Source organism: Schistocerca nitens, chromosome 2 (genome assembly GCF_023898315.1).
Source record: "Schistocerca nitens isolate TAMUIC-IGC-003100 chromosome 2, iqSchNite1.1, whole genome shotgun sequence".
Lineage (NCBI taxonomy): Eukaryota > Metazoa > Arthropoda > Insecta > Orthoptera > Acrididae > Schistocerca > Schistocerca nitens.
In genome coordinates this window covers 428,209,410-428,233,336 of record NC_064615.1, presented here as the reverse complement: position 1 = coordinate 428,233,336, position 23,927 = coordinate 428,209,410, and the positions used below count along the sequence as shown (strand labels likewise).

Sequence of the window (23,927 nt, the reverse complement as noted above, 5' to 3'; positions counted from 1 at the left end):
AGCAGGCTGCTTTCATCCCTTGTGAGACAAACTGAGGAGCTACTTGATTGAGAAGTAGAGGCTCCGGTCTCGGAAACTGACATACGGCCGGGAGAGCGGTGTGCTGGCCACACTCCCGTCCATATCGCATCCAGTGACGCCTGTGGTCTGAGGATGACCCGGCGGCCGGTCTGTACCTTTGGCCTACGTGGTCTGTTCGGACGGAGTTTGGAGAGCCAGCCTCGACAAAATTACTACAAGTGGCCTGAAATATATCTGAGACAGGTGAAATATCCTCAGGATTCATAAATAGTGTAATAATTCCATGTCCTAAGATGGCTGGTGCTGACAGGTGTGAAGACTACTGAACCATCGGTTTAAGATACAGTTGCAGTATGTTGAAACGAATTATTTACAACTTAATCGAAAATCTGCTGGAGAGCGACCTTGGAGAAGATCGGTTTGGATTCTGGAGAATATAGTAATAGATGAGGCAATACCGTCCCTATGATGTATCATAGAAGATATGTTGAAGAACGGCAAAAACGTTTATAGCATTTGTAGGTTTGGAGAAAGCTTTTGATAATGTGGGCTGGACTGCATACTGTATTGTATCAGGGATACAATACAGGGACCGAAAGGTTACTTACAACTCCTACAGAAACCGGATTGAAGTTCCCCACCCCCTCTGAGTAGAAGGGAAACCATAGATGAAAAAGCAGTGACTCAGGCTTGTAACCTATCCCAGATCTTATTCAATCTGTAAACTGACGAAGACGTGAAGGAAACCAAGAGAAATGTGGAAAGGGAACTGAAGGTGAACAGAGTTGATAGTGTCTTCAAAAGCGGTTGTAAGATGAACATCAACAAAACTGAAACAAGGGTCCCGGAATGTAGGTGATGCTGAGGAAATTGAGTTAGGAAATGAGACACTAAATGTAGTTGATGAGTTTTGTTATTTGTCCAGCAAAATAACTGATGTTGGCCGAAGCAGGGAATAAATAAAATACAGACTGTCAATAGCAAGAAAAGCATTTCTGAGATAGAGAAATTTGTTAACATCTAATGTAAACGTAAGTGTTGGAACATCGTTTCCGAAGGTATTCGTCTGGATTGTAGTCTTGTATGGAAATGAATCTTGAACGATTGGGAAATCAGAAAAAAAGACAGGTTTCGAAATGTGGTGTTATAGAAGAGTCCTGAAGATTAGGGGGCTCGATCGAATAACAGATGAGAAGGTGCCGAATTGAATTGGGAAAAAAGACATGTACGGCACATCTGGACTAAAAGAAGGGATCGGTTGATAGAGAACATCCTGAGGCAACAAGGAAGCGTCAGTTTGGTAATAGAAGAAAGTATGTGGTGTACAAATTTGAAAAGGTCACCAAGATTTGAAAACAGTAGTCATGTTCGAATGGATATAAGTTACGGTAAGTAATGCAGAAATGAAGAGGCTTGTACACGACATAGTCCAATTAAAATTACTTGATAGTTGACACTTCACGCGTTGGAGCTCTTTTCGTCAAATCAGAGCGCTCAACGTCATGTCCGAACCGTACGCCGTTGCAATGCTGCCACAGTTGGTCAGGTCTCTTTCAGTTCCTTATCCGGCTTTCTGGAAGTGCTTTTTGACCCCGAAGCCTTGTTCTGAACCTTTTACTTCATATTTCATCACCCATGAGAGCTACAGTAAAAAAAAACGACGTACGTTTCATACCCAGCATTAAGCAAACACTACTTGATCCTTTTGCCCAAGATGCTATTCAGCGTCACATATGAGGTTGCTAAACCCATAGAGATCGGCTCGCATTAGGTACGCTTCGCACGACAGTGCCTGAAGCCTAAGTTTTGAAGGCTCAGTTAATCGTTGCGACTACGCCAGCAGAGTTGTAAATCCAAGCGTACCAATCAGGGTACTGCAATAGTGCAGTGGCTAGCGTACAAATTTCATAAGCAGAAGACTGTAGGGTCGAATTCTTCGGAGTTTTTTATTTCTAAATCTAATCAAAAGGCTTATTTTTAATCAGTTAGTTCTTATAAACATTTTTCTATTTGTAGTGCCTTCCCACATCATTTTCATCATCGTAACGACTTTATTTGCTCTTATTTATCTTCCTATCACTTTTTTTCATTTGGATTCTGTCTGTGTCATCTATAATCTCTAACCAAATGCCAGCCAAGAGTGCTCATCGGTTAGTAACGCGGCAGCTCGTGTGGCCAGTGTGAGAATAGTTTCAGGTAACCAACGATGACGAAAAATGACAGTTTGCTTTTAGCGCTGAAACTGAAATTTTTCTGTCTTTAGTTTGCTCGTGGAGTGTAGCTTTAATGGCCGTAAACAAAGCGATTCTGATTTTAGTTATGCCGCAGACTGTTGACCGCCGTTTACTCTGATACATTGCACATATCGAGACTGGTACTTACTACTGGCGTGGTTGCCTGAGAGTAAAAAGACCGGGCAAGATAAGATTGAACATCTTTCGTCTAGAATATACTCTTTTAACATTGCCGGCAAAAAATATCTCTACTAATTACTCCAACAGGACCTTAACATATTAAAACAGAACTGTTCAATCAGAAATAATTATTTAATAAAAATTACTGATAATCGATCAAGAATGTTATCAGATATTTCAGTGAGGTCAAATAACAAAAGGTTATGGTGTTAATTCAAATACTTGGCCTCAACTCTCCAAAAGACACTCATGAGAACATGAAGTATGAAAATTTAAATTTACAGCAAATGTTATTCTCTTTCCAAAAATATACAAATCTTGTGTGGTACTTGTTACTACCGTCGAAATATTTACAGCAATTTCAATAAGAGAAGCAAGATAATATTTCACCAACTGAAGTTACATAACAATCTCTTCAAAGGTTCGAAGAAATAGTTTTCAGTTAGGCAGGCCATAAACACATTTAGAATGTGTTTGACTAAAATACAAAAAGTAACCCAAGTTTACCTGAAACAAAAACAACTAAAGCTGCTTGATATGAAACCACCACGCGTCGGGCAATGTGCTCCAGAAGAACCGGCCGGAAATTACTTAGGGCAGGCCCGATACGCTGCTCAGCATGCTCCTTTTCTAAGCAACCAGTGCTTTTATTCGGACATCAGTTCTTTATTTGGACCGCTACTAAATCTTTTTGTTACACTATTTTTGAAACACTGAAGAACTAGAATGTTTCCTAATAAATTACTATTTAGTAGAATTATTAGCTTCTCTATTTCAGAGGCGTTTCGCCTGGGTTGTCAGTTATACGCAGGTTTGAGGTAGATGTGGCACATAGGATTTGTCGATCTCGGAAAGCATTCGAGAATAACAAATGGATAAAGATACATGAAATTTTCAGGAAAATAGACATAACGACAGGGAAAAATGGGAAATACATTATATACAAACCCAAGAGGTAACAATAAGAACAGAAGATCGAGAGAGAAGTAATCGAATAAAAAAGGGCATAAGGCTGCGATGTGCTTTTTGTCGCCTACTGTTCAACCTAGACATCAAAGAAGCGATGAACGAACGAAAAGAATCTTTCTGGGATGAGTCCAGAATTTATGGTCTCGTTGATAACATTGCTGTCTTCAGAGAAAGTGAGCAACAATTACAGGACATATAGAAGTCTAATGAAAACAAATTACGGTTTACCAACGTAAGATGAAAGAAATGAGGTGTAGCAAAAATGAATTTCCGAATTTTGGAGCAGACGAAGAGAAGGCATTTTTTAACCAAATATCTGATGACAGACGAAGCAAGAACATATGAAGAAAAGCTAGGACAAGCAAAGATGGCGCTCCTTTCCAAAATAAGTTCACTAGTATCAAATATAGGCCGAGGTTCAACCTGCGAGGAAACTAATATGTGGAATATAGTGAATAGAAGAAGGGATGGGTTGACAGGTCATGTGTTAAGACATACGGGAATAATTTCCATGGTACCTGAGGGGGCCGTAAATGGCAAAAACTGTCGTGGAGGAGAGAGATCTACAGAAATCCACGAAACGACTCAGGACATTGGTTGTAAGTGCAGCTCTGAGGAAGAGACTGCCTCAAAATAAGAGATGGATGGCCGCATCATATTGGACAGAAAAATAATGACAAAAAAAGACTATGGTCAGATCAACTTCTGTTCGGATACTCTGTAGCATTTCACTGAACGATTGTGATCGTGTGGGACACACGTGTTCCACAGAGTAATCTGCATATGACGTTATTTGACACTGGTAACGGCCGGTGCTGGCCAGCTGCAGGTAGCTTCCGTTGATTGTGTCCAGCTGATTGCCCTCACACTAGTTATCACGAAAAACATCTTGAGTTATGCTTCAAGCAGAAGTGTTCAACTGTAAGTTCAGACGTGCCGTCATTGCATTATAAGGCAGAAGACTTCAACAAGAAGTCTAAAACAATATCTGTTTCGCTTCATTACTGGCGTCAGCAAACCTGACAGTATCATATCTCCTCTGGGTCTACACGTTGCAACGATTGCAAGCCATTGGATCATTAAAGGTTATCTTCGTATATCCATAATTGAAACGGACGACTTGGGACGTCAACTAGTATAATATATGTTAAAAAATGACGAAGTTCCTCCAGCTATATTAAGGTGTTGGTTTTATTGGCAACTAGTTTCGATGTTGTTACATCATCTTCAGGCCCTAAATACAACATACCATACATAAACAACCAATGCAACAACAGTAATTTATGAGTTATTATGCAAAACAATTCTATTATAGCCATATTACATAATGGATAATTCTAATGAAACTAATTATATTTTTGGCCATTTCCGTTAAAATGACATCACTCTGGACATTAGCCATTTACGTGGTATCATTAAATATAATGAAGCTGTATAAGCATAATCGTTTTATTATAGGTTAATATCAGGTATTAAAAATGGGAGTATATAAAAGCTTAAGCGACAAGCCGTTATTCTAATGGATAATAATATACGCGTGGAACATGGTAATTTTTTTAAAAAATAATGAACTATAAAAAGGAGAATATACGCGTTGCCAGTCAGACATATGTTAGGTAAACTTCATTGTTTACTAGTAGCGAAGGCAGGCTTGAGTTACGTTTGCAAAATTCTGTATTTCAACAACGTGTTAACTTATAATTTTATTGGAATGAATAGTTTTTTTTTAAACTGATTGGCATGTATTTTACACTATTGGCTACCTTATATCATATGGGTTTCGCACCATTTTTTCGGTCCCCTACCATTTCTTTCGTGGTGTTAGGAACGAAGTTATCTAAGTAAGTTACGCCACTGTTATTTTAGTATGACGACAGTACAGAATTTTGCAAACGTAACTCTAGTCTACCTTGCCCACCGCTCACTACTAGTATACAATGAAGTTTACCTAACATATGTCTGATTGGCAACGCGTATGTTCTCCTTTTTTGTCGTTCATTATTTTTTAAAAATTTACAGTGTTCCACGCCTATATTATTATCCATTAGAATGACGGCTTGTCGCTTAAGCTTTTATATACTCCTATTTTAATACCTGATATTAACCTATAATAAAACGACTACGCATATACAGCTTCATTTGTATTTAATGATACCACGTAAATGGCTAATGTTCAGAGTGATGGCATTTTAACGGTAATGACCAAACATATAATTAGTTTCATTAAAATTATCCATTATGTAATATGGTTATAATAGAACTGTTTTGCATAATAACTCATAAATTACTGTTGTTACATTGGTTGTTTATGTATGGTATGTTGTATTTAGGGCCTGAAGATGATGTTGTAACAACATCGAAACTAGTTGCCAATAAAACCAACACCCAATATACAGCTGGAGGAATTTCGTCATTTTTTAACATATTAAAAGTTATAGTCACATTCTGTTTTGTCCTATTTTATTTGCTTTCGATACATGGAACAATAACTCTCTCCAGTCCCTCTATTTCATCAAGTACACTGACTTCTATTAGGAGGGCTTCGTGGAAAGTAATACCTCCGAATTTTTCGTTCTTTTCTCAATATCGGTTGAGGTGTTGTATGTCATGCATATTACTCGATCGACGTTTCCGCTTCGCTAACCTAAGTTTCAACCATCTGTCGCTAGAGGGCTCAGGATTGTAGCGTGTAAAATGACGATGTGTTGTAACCTGAGAAAAAGCGTACAGTAACCGAGTTTCTAACAGCAGAAAACATGCATCCAATTGAAATCCGTATAAGAATGAACACAGTGTACTGTGACGTTTGTATCACGTCAGTAATGTGCGACATTGGGTTGTTCGTGCTCTTAATGAAAGAAGCGCTGGTGATAACGTCAACGTGTGTAACAGAGCTCGGAGTGGACGACCGCGTACGGTAAATGACCAGACTCATCGGAAATGGGTTGATGAGCTCATAAGAGAAAACCGTCAGATAACACAGACACAGCTGTCAGGTACTTGTGGCACGAGAGCGTGTACGGACAATCATCGCAGAACTGCAGTAGAGGAAACTGCGTGCACGGTGGGTACCTCGAATGCTCATTCCTGACGTGAAATAGAGGAGGTCAGACGTCTGTCGATAGTTTCTTCTGCGTTTCCAGTGTTAGGGAGATGGGTTCCTTCACAACATTGTGACGGCTGATGAAAGCTGCGGTTCACCGTTTTGACCCCGAAAACGTGACACCACCAATGGGGTTGGGTCATAAATATTCAAGATCATACAATCAACAGACAATGCCATTCTCACAGTGTTCTGGGATGTTCACGTGGTGCATTTGGATTCATGCCTAAAGGCACCACCACAAACTCTGCAAGGTACTGCGAAACCATCAGAAAAATGAAAGTACCAATTCGAAGAGTTCGTCCACACATGGAGCACTCGCTTCTTCTGCAACACAGTGCCAGACCGTACATGAACGCTGCGATATCTCCGATAATCCGATGCGTTGGGTTCACTGTCATCCTCCATACAGTCTCGACGTGGCCCATCCGATTTTCATCTATTTTCAAAACTTAGAAAACACATTTCGATGACATCCCTTTGATAGTGATGAAGCGGTGCATGCAGTACCAACATACTGGCCTCTCGTTGGTAGTTTCTTTCATTTAAAAAATTTTAAGAATTTTCAAATAAAAAATTCGGAGGCATTGCTTTTCGGCATGCGCTCGTAAATTATGCTGGACTTCATTTTCAAGCGATGCACGTCTCCCTCCAGTGTCTCCTCAGCTCGTGGTGTAGTTGTTAGCGTTGCTGCCTCTGGATCACGGGGTCCCGGGTTCGATTCCCGACCGGGCTGAGGATGTTCTCTGCCCGGGAACTGGGTGTTTGTGTTGTCCTCAACATTTCCTCATCATTTGTGACAGTTGCTAGATTGTATTAAGTTCAAAAATTGGACTGTGTAAAAACTGTGACTTCGTACGGGCGCGGATGACCGCGCAGTTGAACGCCCCACAAAGCAAACATCATAATTCTTCCAATGTCCGTGTACATGCGACCTGTAAAGTTTTTGTTATTTTCTGTTTTCATGCGTCCAGCGTTTCATTCATTGTAACATTTGTGTAACATTTATCTCTTTTCGCAATCTAGTATTATTTAACTTGTAGCCATCAACAGCCTGTAAGTATATTACCACAATGCACTCTACACGAAACACTTCAGACAGAACTGCCTCCACAGCCAAGCAGTCATTGTGTCTGACAGCGTGCTGAGAATTTCAGTTCGAGTCCTCGACTGCTTTGCAGCACATTGGGCACCGTGTTGTTGACGGGGAGTTAGTGGTTTTGGAATGAGAAAGCCGGCGTCAACGACCGGGACTATCTTGTTCAGTGATGTCATTGGCAGAGGTCGGTCGATAGTTCAACAGCTTTCGTGCGCTTACTGCAAGAACACTTTTAGCAAAAGATGCATTATTCTACAACTGTTTTGCTTTACAAATCAAAGCCAGTAGAGTAGTATTAACTTGTCACAAAGTATAATTAAGGCTAAGAAAGAAAGAGAAAAACCAATAAGCGTTGGGTGTATATCATTAACATATAAGGTGATGAGAAGGATGCATGTAAGCCTACCTTCGATACGACCTGAACCAATGCCTCTACCCTTCACACTCCTATAATCTATTTAAACTATGCAATCGTAGACGCCTATAAAGGAAAGAAATGTAGACGAACTTACACTGGTTGTGTTGTATTTATTGCTCTAAGTATTCTGTATCACATGTACAAGGTTCTAGTAAAATCTCGGCGAATACAGACAGTCGTGGCACTAACGAAAAATAAAAGACATCCGTGGCGCTTACAATATAGGTCTTCCGATTGTCCTCTACTTCATCTTCGGCACGCCAGTCACTCGACTGATTTCCGAAACGAATGCAGCTGTTTATCCTTCAAATGGATAGTAAATACCAGTGAGCGAACTGTGCTCGTCGTGTGCACTCTTCCTACACTAATGTGTGGACTTACTGCATTCCACATATTACCATGATGGGCGTGTGACGTTTGGATGACGAATGATGGTGGACGGTTCCTTTTTTTAAGAATCAACTTGGAGAACCGTAGCGTCAATACCATTCGGAGGGCGCGTGGTAGCCTAGCTCGTTATGCAACGTGCTAGGCATCAGTGTAAAGTGGAAGAACGGAAGCAACTACACAGCCTGACGAAAAGCAAGAGTGTGTGTGTAAAATGTGTAAGGCTGGCGATATACCATCACACTTTCGGGAAAACGTCATCCACATAATTCCCAAGATTACGAGAGCCGACAGGTGCGACAATTATCGCACAATTAGTTTAACAATTCATACATCCAAGTGATGAAAAAAATAATATACAGGGGAATGGTAAAGAGAACTGTGGATGAAGTCCGTTCAACAGGGACTTACATGCATTGAGCGAAAATAATAGTGCATTGAGAATGGCTAGCTTCTAGCCGAAATCTAGATCTGCATAATAAAATTTAGAAAGGCCGACTGGTTGCTGCAAGCCAGCCGGGGTGGCCGAGCGGTTCTATGCGCTACAGTCTGGAACCGCGTGACCGTTACGGTCGCAGGTTCGAATCCTGCCTCGGGCATGGATGTGTGTGATGTCCTTAGGTTAGTTAGGTTTAAGTAGTTCTAAGTTCTAGGGGACTGATGACCTCAGAAGTTAAGTCCGATAGTGCTCACGTCAGAGCTATTTGAACCATTTTTTGATTGCTGCAGTCTATAACTTACAAGTCAGTATAACAGTCGCTGAGTGCAACCGCTTTCAGAATGGAAGGTAACCTGACTCAGGATGTGTTAGATGACGATCAGTTTGGCTTTAAGAGAAGTAAGGGCACCAGAGAGGCATTTCTAACCTTTCTTTTGATAAATAGAAGCGAGACTAAAGAAAAATCAAGAAACGTTCATAGAATTTGTCCACTTCGAAGAACCGTTCGACAACATAAAATGGAGCATGATGTTAGAAATCCTGAGAAAAATAGAGATAAGCTGTAGAAAACAATAAGGGTGGACGACCAAGAACGTCGTGATCGGATTAGAAAGGGTGTAAGAAAAGGATGTAGTCTTTCGCCCTTGCTATTCACTCTATACCTCGAAGAAGCATTGGCGGAAATAAAAGAAAGGTTCAAGAATGGGATTAAAATACAAAGTGATAGGCTATCAAGATTCGCTGATGACATTGCTTTCCTCAGTGAAAGTGAAGAAGAATTAAAGTAGGTGTCGAATGGAAAGAACAGTCTAATGAGTACGGTATATAGATTGAGAGTAAATCGAAGAAAGACAGAAGTAATGAGAAGTAGCAGAAACGAGAAACTTAACATCAGGTTTGGTGATCATGAAATAGATGAAGTTTTGGAATTTTGCTGCCTAGGCTTTAAAATACACACGATGGTCGGAGCAAGGAGGACATGAAAATGCAGGTTATCACTGGCAAAAGAGCATTCCTAGCCGAGCGAAGTCCGCTAGTATCAAACATAGGGTTTAATTTGAGAAAGAAATTTTTGAGAATGTTCGTTTGAAGCACAGCATGTTATGCTAGTGAGACACAGACGGTGCAAAACTGGAACAGAAGAGGCTCATAGCAAGTGCAATGTGGTGCTATAGAAGAATACTGAAAATTAGGTAGATTTGTAATGGAAGGAATGAGGAGGTTCTCCGCAGGATCTGTGATGAAAGGAATATATGGAAAACGCTGACAAGAAGAAGGAAAAGGATGATAGGACATATGTTAATACTTCAGGAAATAACTTCCATGGTGTTGTAGGGTTCTGTAGAGGGTAAAAACACTAGAGGAAGAGAGAGATTGGAATACACCCAGCAAATAATTGAGGACGTGGGTTGCAAGTGTTACTCTGAGATGAAAAGGTTGCCGTAGGAGAGGGTGGTGGGCCGCATCAAACCAGTCAGAAGACTAATTAGAAAAAAAAAGAGAAAAGAAAAAAACACATTGCAACATTGAGGCAGCTGTTCTTCCCGAAACAAAAAGTAAGAAACTGGCCATGAATATCTGCTCAAGTATGCCCACTATTTTAATAGAGCGGGAAAAAGCAGTAGGCTGAGGCAGAAGTATCCATTATTCTAAATAAAAGGTGGTCAGTATACATTGATAAGCAAAAACAATATGACCCTGCTCACCGCCACTTTGGATGCCGCCTGGTGACGTTGCGGGCACGTGACGCGGTAGCAAAATTATTTAAGCGGAGCAGACACGGACGGGGATCACCTTAGCGAAAATATGGGCTGAAAATTGGGAAATATATTGTGATAAGCGACTTTTTCAACAAAGGGTGACAGATCCTGTGAATGAGTATACCGAAATTGGCGAAGCTGGTAGAACGTTCACGTGGTACTGTCGTGAACAGCTACGGAAAGAGGTAGAAAGACAGTGAAACTGCCAATAAGTGCTAAATGGTTAGGCATCCACGGCTCTTCACAGAAAGTTGGGTTCGGAGGCTTGTCTCCTCTGTAAAGTAGGATAGAAGGTGATCTGTGGCATCTCTGCCGAAAGAGCACAATGCTGGTGCACGCACAAGTGTTTCGGAGAACACTGTTCATCGTACGTGGAGCTCCACGGCATACCCTCTCCACCTGTTCACATGTTGACCCAATGATATTGTCAATTATGACTGTAGTGGCCACGGAACCATCGGGATGCGATCGTCGATCAATGAAGACGTGCCGATTCTTCGAGTGAATCACATTTTTGCTACACTAGGTCGATGACCGTCTTTATAAACGCCGTCATCGAGGTGAACGGCGGCTGGAATCGTGCTGCGCGCCGCGTACGCAGTCTGGTGGGAGTAGTATTATGCTGTGGGAGACATTCTCCTGCTCTTGCGTGGGACCTGTAGCTGCAAGCGAAGGTTCGCCGACAGCTGCGCACCATCTGCATCCCATCATGCTTGATGTCTTCCCCGACGGCGACAGCATCTTTCATCGATGTAACTGCCGTGTCTCGGAGGATGAACCGTGCTATAGTGGTTTGAGGAGTATTATAGTGAACAAACATTGATGTCTCGGTGACCAAATTCGCCTGATGTAAAACATATGGAACCCATCTGGACATCGTTGCGGGCACAAATCAGCTGCCCGTTATTTACGCGAATTAAATGACCTTTTCGTAGACATCTAATGCTATATACCTCCACAAATCGACCAACAAACTGTCAGATCCCTGATATGCAGAATCAGTGGTGTATTTTATTCCAAAGACGGACAATCTGTATCTTCTACACTTTCAAGGATAGTAGTGAATAGAAGAGGAGGCAACACGATGTCCAGCCTGAGATTATAGGGTACAACTAGCAAAGTACTAATTACTTATAACAACATAGAGTGGCAAAAAATGGAGAGTCCAGAGAGAACAGTACAAGAACAATATTAGCATAAAAAGAGCAGTAGAAGCCCTTCGAGAATATAAGAAGAAGAAACTTGTTTGGTGGGCTGCAGGAAAAGCAGAGGTGGTTGAAACGAAAAAAAGAAGCTCATTTGACATTCGTGAAGAATGAGAATCAAATAAGAAATAGATACAGGAAACTAAGTAGGGACTTGAAAATAGAATTGTTGAAAAGGAAAAACAAGGCGCGAGGTGAAGGACGTGAATATGTAGAGAGGATGATCGGTGGAGCTGGTAGTGATGAAGCATGGAGGACAATCAAATCGAGGGGAGTGTCAATTAGTGACAAGTCACATCATAATAATATCAGTCATGGTCAATGGTCAAAGTATTTTAAGAATTTATTTGAGGAAAATGGGTCTGAATCTTCATATATATGTGAGATAACGATGCAACGGAAGGAATTACGGCCTTTGGATACAAAACTTCTTCAACAGGCTTTTAGGAGCTGCAGGATGAAAAAGGCATCATGATATGGAACAACACATCCAGACCAGGCGAGTTTGACCACAGAAATGGTTGGAGATGCCAAGGAAACTGTTTAAAAGAGTGTGAAATGGAGAAGATGTTCCATCGGAATGGAAAGCATGCTACATAACATAAGAAGGTGTCACGTAAGGACCCAAATAATTATGGGGGATTTGCACTGATTCCTTTTGTTGGAAGACTGTTCTCGAAGATACTTAAGATCTGATAGACAAAGAAACAAGTCACAACCAGCAAGAAGAGCAAGCAAGATTCTGGGCAGGAAGGCCGGTAACGGACATCTTCATAGTGAAATTAATGTGTGAAAAACCTATAAAGGTTGGACTGGAGACGCACTTTCCATTGATTGACCTAGAGAAAGCAAATGATAACGTACCCATAAACAAAGTGCGAGAAAAGTTGAAGGAGATAGAATTGGATGAAAGATTGCTAAAAGCTATTATGAAATTACATGAAAGAATGTAGAGAGAGTAAGGATTTGGAACAGTTGGATAGAAGAATATTTGAAGTGAACGGTCTCTGTCAAGGATTTGGGTTAAGCTGTATCCAGGAGCAGTCCTGCAGACTTGGCTTAGAAAATGCCAAGTTAGGGCAGACAGTAGAGGACAGCAAGATATTTAGCCTCTATATTGCAGATAACCGAACTGTATTAGTGGAAGATGATAAGAACTTTATGGTAACAAAGCTCAAAGAGGAATACAATATAGCTGGCCTGAAGACGAATGAAGTGCGGGGATTGGCCAGTTGTACGGTAAAAGTAAATAATTTGGAGATAGATGGAGAAGTAATTGCAGATGTGGAAAAGGCAAAATACCTTGCGGTTTTATTTAATAAACAGGGCACAAATAATGATGAAATCACTAGTAGGATTAATAAGGATCGAGCTATAACAAGGGCAATGACCCAATACGTAAGAAGAACGACGAAGAAGAGAATGTATAAAACTATAGTACAGAGTTTATTTTTGCATGGAGCAGAAGCCCGGGAAGTCACAAAAAAATCGGGAAGAGAGTGAAAATGGATATGGACGTCTGTGGCGACATCCAATAAAAACAGCTGATGTGGTCTGACCATGCAAATTGCATGAATGAAGACAGCATACGGAATAGATGGATAACATACCAGCGGAAGAAAAGAGGTCACCCGCGACACAATTGGCAAGATGAGTGGAGGAGGCGATGGAAGCAAGGAATATGAACGTTGAGGAAATTCAAGACTGCGGACGTTGACGACCGCGGGAGGAGAAGCGGAGCCATCCGTAGATAATCCGCAAGAAGATCAGTTGTCAGAAGCGGATGACGAGCGTTCACGATCTGTTCCATCAGTTGCCGGTGAAGAAACTGTTTTGGAAGATTTTGAAGAGGGACAGTCACTAACACCCGCGAAGTGGCACAAGCTCAGGGCGCATCTCATGCTAACATATAGAGAGTTATCTGTGAATATGAAATAACATACACACCACCAGCATCAGTGCCAAGCGATATGTGGGGGATTAGCTGCTATGGCTACATTTTTACACAAACCTGAGAGACACATTCACCTACCACTGTTTGCGTCTGGGGAGTGATTTGCCAATAATTGGGCGTTTACTCGAGGTGAATTCGGGAACTTGCAAGACAGACACATGTGGGCAGACGAAAATCAGCAGCACAAATGATTAGAAGTAGCCATCATAGGTTCATTGTGAACGTACAGGCGAGGACGGTTTATGAAAGGATCATAAGGTTAACCAGCCTAATGGGTTGGTCTACTTAGTTTTTCTGATAAATTTTTCTACTACAGACTCGTAGCTTAATATGGCTGCAAACTGACGGAACTCCATTTCATTTTGACGCAAATGTGTGGTACTACCTCGACGCTAGACGCTCTATACCCAAAACGACGGATTGCTAGAGGGGCTGTTAAGGCGATCAGAAGTTATACCTCTTGACTATATTCTACAGTTCCTGCAACATCAGATGACGTTTTCGCGCGAGGAGAAATACTGAACAGTTTTTGTTTATCATTTAGATAGTAAACGCGTCTTTACATCCAGTGCCACCGGAGGAAGCGTTAGCAGTCGGGTAAGTCTACAATAAGGCAGTATAGAGTCATGTTGCCTTCCGTCATTCTAAGAAAGATCGCTCTAAAATGCTAGTCTCTCTTTTCCTGTTAACTGATATAAAGCTGGGTTGTTTCACCTTTTTGTACTCGTACTTCCGTTTAGCTACACCACACAGCATATAATGTAGTCGCCTTTATTCTTAAACACTTGGTGAAAGTGGTACGGTATATTTTCCTCTAGTGTAAATTAATTAACCGGAGAACATCCAGAGCATCAAATAAGCTTGCAACATAAAAACAGAAACACTGCAGTGACAAAGAATGTTTGCAGGAGGATTGAACTCAAACGCCCCGAGGACGACGAGGTGTTAGATACTGAGCTCATGCTGGGAATGGAGAGCGACAGGGAACAAAATCGGCTGAGCCTGTTTCACATGAGCCATCTCAATATTTGCCTTAAGCAATTTGAGGAAACCACAGAAGACCTAAGTCTGGACGACTGGGCACGGACTTGAACCCTCGTTCTCCCAAATGTGGCTCTAGTGTCACAACATGATATAGTAAATGATGCTAGCGGCAGGCCGCTGTGGCCGAGAGGTTCTAGGCACTTCAGTCCGGAACCACGCGACTGCTACGGTCGCAGGTTCGAATCCTGCCTCGGGTATGGATGTGTGTGACGTCCTTAGGTTAGTTAGGTTTAAATAGTTCTAAGGTCTAGGGGACTGATGACCTCAGATGTTAAGTCCCATAGTGCTCAGAGCCATTTGAACCATTTGATGTTAGCGTCATTTACACATAGCGTGGTGAAATTCATGTGCACATTCCTTCAAAATTCAAATCATCGTCATTCGTCCTACATAAATATTTGATTAAGTAATACAGTTCAGTTATTTCCTCAGAGGTTTGCCAAAGAATGGAATTAGAAATTTACTTTATATTCGGAACATTGTCTTTCTGAATGGATTAGGTATTAGCAGGGGCATGGATAGAAGGCTGACCTGGAACTTTTTATGAACTTGATGTTTTCCAGCCAGAGGCCGTCAGAAATCCGTCCTCGCATTCGTGGATGTTCTACACCACCTACTCTCTTAGTTATACAAAAAACCTATCATGTCCTTAAAAAGAGATATAAATTATTTAAAAAGGACTTCCCAATTACTGTTAAATAATCTGCATTTTCGTATTTACGTAACTAAACACAATGCAGTGTTATTATTGCTTGAATATCACTAAAAGAGACACTTAAAGTTCTTCTTTTTCTTTATGTTAAACTTTTTCACTTAGAATTGGGAAGTAAATAAGTGAGAACATAGTTTTTAATGTAGATGATACATCCAGCGCTTTGATAAGCGCATTTTGTCTGTTACGTTTCAGGAACTGGGCAACGTCAACCCAGCATACGTCAGCGACAATGCGGAAACCAATGGACGCAAATTGTCAGTTGCCTCTGACAATTCAGCAAAGGTAGGGGAGGTATGTATCTGCAGGCTGTTAATATTAGCTGCATTGTTCTCGTACCGAAGAATTATCAATCTGATTATTCTGGTAGACTGGTTAATTCTATTTATTGTAGTTTGCTTGAATAAAATAAAAATATGTACATATACTATATCATTGGTTAAAAATCGCGTCTATCGGCATAAACATGAGAGTTAGAGTTCAACATAGAGTTAAACACAGAGTTGCAAAAATATCACAAATAGGAGCTTTCTTTAGCTAGCGAGGTTAGCATTTCCTTAGCTTGAAAAAAAGCTATGATCGAAGGTCCGTTAGCTAACAGAAAATTCAAGATATGCGAATTTCTATGATGAAATGAACTGTAAGACAAGCTAATTAAAAAATATTGTCAGTCTTCAAACTAGTTCATTATTTTTTACTTCACCGGTCTAATTTCAGGTTTACGTAGGTAAAATGTTTTCCTTTGTTAACTTTTTAAGCCGTTATGTGCCAAGGCCTCGTCGAGTGAAAACCGATGTTACAGACGTTACGTTAGCATGTGAACAGTACGCATACATTTTCTTACGCAGCGAGGAACGTTCACAAAAGGTTCACACCACTTTAACTGCTTATTGCAGGAAGTGTGTTGTTACATTCCTACCCGCCAACATTGAGACTGCATTTAACTCAAATTCCATGCTTTTTTAGACGAGACTTGACGATATTGCAGTACCTGTGTTCAGAATTACAATGCAACGTTGCTTCGGATACGTAAGCAAGTCCGGAAGAACAGGCACTGCTGCGACTACAGCCGTTATGAAAGACATGAAATTTATTCGCATTTGCGAATATGAACAACAGCAATTGTGTAGTACAATGACGACAGCGAAAATTTGTGCCGGACCGTGACTCAAAAACGGATTTTCCGCTTATATCGATCTGCCGCCTTACGTTTAGGTTACCATGCCTGAGCAACTCAGGCACAGCAGTAACATATTTACTCGCCGACACCGGGCAAGCGACATTCAATTAAAATGTCTCCCCTGTACGGAAATACACATAATGAACGTACGAGTGCAGGTTCTTGACACATGATTCACGACATATGGAAGTTTGGGTGCGGCCCCGAGTCGTACTCGCATAACCTAATGGTAAGGCGACCGCTCGCGATAAGTGCATATCCGGGATCGCGTCCCAGTCCGGCACAAATACTCACTGTCGTCGTTCCATTATACAACTGATGGGTGTCGATATTCACAACTGCGAATGAATTTCATGTAGATTGGGGAAAGGCTGTTGGCCCACAACAACTTCAAGATTTCGCTGCACACCAACCTGAAAAAGTTTGAAATCGTGATGTAAAATTTAGCAAAGTCTGAGCCACACTTCCCAAATCATATTTTTATTACGTCGGATATTTGGGTGGCTATTTGATAGTGACATTTCTAGATTTCTGCTGCAAGTGTCAAATTCACTCATACGCACATTTCTCAGCAATCGAGCACTTACAGTGAATTGTCTGTAATGAGTCAACCATTATTAAGGAATAAGTAAAAAAATATTTTATTGAAACCGTAATGGAAACGTGTGTAGGTTAGTATATAATTCGCAAGGAGGGCTGTTTCACATAGACACTCACCCATTCGAAAAATATTTAACCCTTCACATAATACGTAGTAGTTTTTGAGACTATCTTGTCTGGAATGAACACCTAAACCTACATTTTCTGAATCAGCCTTTCTCAAAGTGCTGTGCAAGAGATCATTAGTTTACGCAGACCGCTGTGTTTGTAATCGTATCTCTTTGACATATGTTTGTACGCAATACGAAACTGCGGTATGATGCAACAATGCCTTGGACATACTGATTGTTAAAAAAAGCGTTCCTTTGACACTAGGCAATATTCATAAGTTTCTGAAGCACTTAACTAGCAGAACTGAAAGTGCTGTTTTATAAATATAGCACTGACAGTGTATATGGCTTCCAATCATACCTTATGAACCTGAATTCACGCAACATCAGTAAACATAAGTACTTAATACGCCATTAAAAATTAATTTGGAATTATATTTTTAGAATAATCGTCATTTTTACTTGCAAAGGTTGTGTATTTAGCCAACTCGCATTATCTGCATAAGACTGTCAGGCAATATAAACTCTTCTGCAACAAAGACTTCATTTAGTCTGTTAGATTATTGGTTCTTAAGGCTGAAAGTATCGTTGGGTCTAAAGTTCATAGAGCGAAGTTTTGGAAGTCCGTATATGTTTGTTTTCTCCATATATCTCTCCTGTAAAAGCTCTCTGCCGTAATTTGGAGCTCCTGTCATTTATTACGTAGCATTACTCCAAATTCAGTACCGACGACATTCTTTCAATAATTACAGTATAAACTTACCTTACATAAATTCGTAGTGTACAAACACTAGCAATGAGCACATTGAAAATTTAAAATTCTAGCAGCAGTATTTTTGTTGCAAAACTAGTTGGAATAAAGGTTTCAATTACATCGAAGATACAACCTTTTCTAAAATATTTATTGTCAGTTCTAATAACTACTCGAGATTGTTAATTTTATTAAAACAAAAGAAACTTTGAAATTCTGAAAGCGGGCCCTCTTCGATCGTCGCTAATGTCTGTCGGAAATATTCACCGTTTTTATCTTTGTGTATACTGACCCTTATTTTGGGAAAGCAAAAGTATTGCTTCATCTCCATAAAATCGTAACGTAGTGCCTGCAGATGTACAGTACATCATTATTTTGAATTTAATGTGCTTCGCTGCTGTTATCATCAGTTCCCACATTTGTCACAATTTTACTTTTAACGGCACGTATTTCGTTTCGATGAAATAAAATCGAAATCATCGAGCTTTCTATTATCCTATTTTCCTCTTTCTCCTGTCTTTCACAGACGTTGCTGCTCAGTTAAATAGTGTTGGATGTCATTTTTCATTTGTAACATATTTTAAGAAAATTTCTACAAGCGTTTTTCAGGTAATTTAGTTTCACATCAAAATAAAAACCTGAAACATAAAAATTCTGCACGATCTCAAATCAGCCGTTAACAAATTTTGAATTCAGCATGACAAATAGCATTTTTCAATGACATTAGCCGTTTCTAGGATTTGAAATGACCAGTAGCAACAGATAAAAATTTGTGCCGGACCGTGACCCTAATTCGGATCTCCCGTTTAACGCGAGCGCTCTGACTAACCGCATTTTTTTTTTTTTATTCTTTACTCGAACTCGAGACCTTTGCCTTTCGCGGGCAAGTACTCTACCAACTTTTTTTTTCTTTTTTCTTTTTTTTTTAAATATTGTGAGGGGTTTTATTTATTTATTTTATATGAAGGAAGGTAGGAGAAACAGAAACCTTTATTATTCACAAAATAAACATAGTACGTCCTGCCACATGATAACTGTTCTGGAAGGATCCTCGCTGCCGTCCTACCATGCAGCATGAAATAACAACAAAATCGAAGTGGGGCCACCTCCGGCACCCTAAAGAAAAGTATGTTGGATATGAAAACAAAATTTGAAATACATCCATTTGATAACTGTTCAAGCGTGAGTTTTTCGTAGGTCGCATACTCGCATGGTGTTCTTAGTCGATCACTTTAACTTGGTCGGTTTCACAACGACAGCACCGCCGCTCATCTTTGCGCACCCGGCACACCCCAGGTATATGGCGGGTCCGCAAAAACCGTTACTAGGAAATTGGCATACCAATCCTTGTAGTTTTGTAGCCGTAATAGTGTTGTGTGTCCACCTTGCAAGTATTGCCAGTAATCCAGGACGTGGAGTAAGTTCGTACGTGAGTCTCTATAGATGTAATGGACCGTCATACCTGTGATCCACGCCACCGCGTTCGTCTTATGACGCGGAAAATACGTTTCCTCTGGAAAAAATACTATGTCAGAAGAGACTGCTGCATAGATAGTGCGCCGCATGAACGCTATTATCTTTCTTGCGAGAGTCCAGACAGCCAATGCCTCGCCGCAGACCAGCCGATGGTCGTCCGTATCCAGCACGCCGCATTGCTGACACAAGGGCGAATCCGCCAAATGTATTGCGTACTTTCTATCGTTTGTAGGGTATTTTCGGTTGACGACAATGTACCATGTTGATCTGACTGATGTAGGCAGGTGGGGGTGGTGGACCGTGCGCCACACCACGTGCCAATTAACAGCTGGATGTTTGCGTTCCACCCTATTCCGGGCGATCTGTCGAAGAAGCAGATGGTACACGTCCTTCGATGTCGACTGTCGGGTCGTCGGTAAACGCTCTCCAACGTAACTGTGTTCCACGATGAACGTGCGCACATACGTTAAAGGGGGCGATATATGGCCGACACTGACTGGAGGAAGATGCGATGTTGGTACGAGTTCTTCGATGATCGTCCCCGTAAGCGAGTGGTTCCTGTTGCGCCACCGTTTGAGCATAGTATTAATAAACATGGCACGCGCCTTCTCGTGCACGTTCACTAAACCAACGCCCCCCTCTCGCGCTGGGAGGGTAAGCGTGTTGTACTGTACCTTAAAGAGTTGTCCCAGGCACACATAGTACCCAAAAGCCGCCTGAATCCTCATAGCCATCGTACGCGTCAAGGGGAGAAGGTGTGTCAGGTGGCACATCATGGGCGCAAGATAAAGGTTGACGAGTAACACTCGCTGCAGCATATCCATCGACCGTAGGGCGTTTAGTCGTACTGCCGTGCGGATTCTGAGTAACAGTCTTCGGTAGTTGTCCGCAGCCGTCCCCGCTGTCTCTTTATGAAAGGTGATACCCAAACAGCGGAGGGTTTCCACCGCAGGTAAGGGCCCTTCCGTTCCCGGTTCTAGTCCACGCCCCACATGCATGAATTGTGATTTTCGGTAGTTGACCACACTTCCAGCTGCCATCCCATACGTCTGTAGCCAATCCAGTGCTGTTTGAGTCTCCCTCTCATTCCGCACGAGGAACACAATATCATCCGCGTATGCTCTGCATTTGAATGATAAATGCCGTAGGGAGATCCCGGTAAGACGGCGGCGAAGGCCTGCGAGGCACGGTTCTAAGGCGATCGCATAAAGGAGGATCGACGAGGGGCAACCCTGTCTCACTGATCTTAAGATCTTAAAATACTCAGTTCTCCCTCCGTTGACCACCATCGCTGATCTGGCGCCGTGCAACAGCCGCATCACAGCACTGGTCAGTAATGGCGAGACACCCATCCTGTTCATCACCGCCGCGAGGTACACATGATCCACGCGATCAAAAGCATGATCGAAATCTACAGCAACCATCGCCCCCCGGAGGCGGCATGCAGCCGCGAGGGCGACGACGTCACGATAGTCTCCCACGGCTGTGTGGATATCACTGATGCCGCCAAGACAAGTCTGGTCGGCATGTATTCGATGCTCCAGCGACTTTTTGATACGACTTCCCAGGATGCGCATGAAGATCTTGTAGTCACTATTAAGGAGGGTCAAGGGGCGATAATCACAAGGCCGTTTGCCACCACGGGGCTTCGGTATCGGTATCATGAGCCCTTCCGTGAATTGAATGTGAACCGGTACTTCTTGCCGCAGAAGCTCATTAAACATACATAGCCACATCGGTGTCATAATGGTCACGAAGGCACGGTAAAATTCCAACGGGAATCCATCTGGACCTGGGGACTTGTTGCAAGCACCTCGTGTAATCGCTTCCTCCAGCTCTTCACAAGTAATTTCATATAACCCGTCTGCTTCCCCGTTCACACTCGTCGCGTCTGGGATCTCTTCCAGGACGTTCCCCAGCTCCCTCGGACCCTCCCCATTGCACGCATAGAATCTGCTAAAATGATCCGTGAACGCCTGTGCTATGCCCCTTTGTGTTGTAAAACGACGGCCATCGCCGAGATCGATCTCATGTATTAAATTCCTGCGTCTTCTTCGTCTTTCCTTTATCACGTAATGCATCGAGGGAACCTCGTTGGGCAGGAAATCCTGCGACCTCGCGCGTATCATCGTACCTGCCATCCTCTGCTTCGCAAGTTGTACCAGCTTCGCCTTAACTCGGTGGACGGCCGTCTGGCGTTCTGGTGTAGGTGGTTGAGCTAACAGTTCCCGGAGAGCCGTAAAGTAAAACTCAGTGGTCGTGCGCTGCCATTGAGAAACCTCCTTCCCGTAACCTATTAACGTCCTCCGTAAAGCTGGCTTCGCGCACTCGATCCACCACTGCAGGATAGAACCGAAAGAATTTCGGCGACGGAGACAGCCATGCCACGCGTCCTCCACCATGCGTCGGCATTCTGCATCTCGCAGGTGGGAGACGTTCATCTTCCAATTACCCCTCCGTCTCCATACCTTCTGTCTATCAAGGTTAACCGTACAAATATATGCCTCGTGGTCCGTAAACGCTGTCGGCCATATTTCTGCGTCCACCGTCGACACTGCTAACGCCCTTGAAACGTAGATTCGGTCCAAACGGCCCGCGGAGTGGCTAGTAAAAAATGTATATCCTGGTTGGTTGCGATACTTCAGGTCCCATGTATCGACTAATTCCATCCCGTTGACCAGCTCCCTAAGTTCTGGGCTAGTAGTATAGTTAGGTTGTTGGTCCTTTCTGTCAAGCACACAATTAAAATCTCCGCCGAGTATGCAACCATCGTATCGTCCCTGGAACAACGGTGCAATCTCATGGGCGTAAAAATCTGCTCTGTCCCTTCTCTTATCCGAGCCTGACGGTGCGTATATGTTGATCAAACGTATTCCTCCTATGGTCACGGCCGTACCACGGGCAGAAGGCAAATACTCTACTTCGTCTGCACGTATCCCTTCCTTTAATAATATAGCTGTGCCAACGCCTCTCTCGTCACACGGGGAACAGTAAACGTCGTAACCGTAAAAGTCCGAGGGGGGAAGTACCCGAACTTCTTGTACTAGTGCGATGTCTAAATCCGCAGCCTTTATCATGTCACTGAGCATCTTGATTTTTACCGGCGTCCCAATGCTATTGATGTTAACAGACCCTATCCGATAAGCTTGTTGCATGGCGGTCTACGTAGATAGGGTACCGTACGGTCGCTAATTTTGCCGTACATAGGCTGCTGTCGGACTAACGTCCCCCGCCGTCCCCTCATAGTGTCTGCCATTATTCCGTGCACTCTGCCGATCTTACACCGGGAGAGTGCGTGGGAGCAGTTCCTCCGGCATCATCTGTCCCCCACGGGGGTGGCTCTTCTGACCAGTCCCCTAGTGTCCCATCGTTGTCGTGCGGTGCAGGCGCCGTAGCCTCCTCAGTAGCCTGTTGCCGTGTATTGAGCTCCTTCGCTGTGTCTGGAGCATAATCAGCGGTAGGCCGTGTCGCCGTCCCGCTGGCCACAGTTGCATCCACGCTAGGCAGTTCTTCTGTATCCATGGTCGTCTGTTCTGTACCCGTAAACTTCTCAGAATTATCTGCTAGATCAGAGTGGTCGTTCTCCACCGTGAGGCGGCGCTTCTTCCGGCGTTTTGGTGAGCGCTGTTTACGTTGCCGGGCCTCGGAATCAGAGGTCAGCATGGTCTCCAGTTGTTCGTGGGGGACGTCAGAATCGTGCGCCGTCGTATTATCGACGTCTCCAAGTGCCTTATCGGAAGGGGCCGCAAGCGGAACCGAAGAGAGGGCGTCCTGTGACTGCTGCAGGCGGTCCAGCGCAACGTCGTCTTTCTGTGGCTCGCCACGATCCGCCGCTGTCTGTGTGTTCTGGTACGCGTCTGTCTCGCGGCCCACGTCATCGCGTAATGCGGCGACGTAAGTCATGGGGAGCACAGTCAGATGCGGCGTGAGGGGTGGATCATCCCGTGGCAGCTGTAATAACCTTCGTTGAGCACACTCAGAACGTATGTGTCCCTCCTTCCCACATCCAGAGCACGTCCTTGGTTGTCCGTCGTAAATGACAATCGCCCTACAACCGGCGATGTACAAGTATGACGGGACGTGTTTTCGAAGTTCAATCCGTATTTGTCTGACGCCATTGAGGACAGGATACGTCTTCAAACTCGCCCATTTTTCAGCCACGTGGGATAGGACCGTTCCGTAAGGACGCAGGGCGTCTGTCACCAATTCTTCTGGCACTTCGAATGGAAGCTCAAAGACGCGGATCGTTCGGAGTCCCATGCCGGCGTGTTCAACTGTTACCGCT

The 23,927-nt window shown here is 42.8% G+C and overlaps 1 protein-coding gene across 1 annotated transcript in view; it reads left to right on the top strand.

The window, feature by feature from the left end:
- The window catches only part of LOC126236295 (sodium-dependent nutrient amino acid transporter 1-like), a 244,857-nt gene that overhangs the window by 132,069 nt on the left and 88,861 nt on the right, over positions 1 to 23,927 (top strand). Inside the window, exon 3 of the mRNA XM_049945487.1 lies at positions 15,721 to 15,819. Coding sequence (XP_049801444.1) covers positions 15,721 to 15,819 — 99 coding nt within the window. The remainder of the gene's footprint in view (positions 1 to 15,720; positions 15,820 to 23,927) is intronic.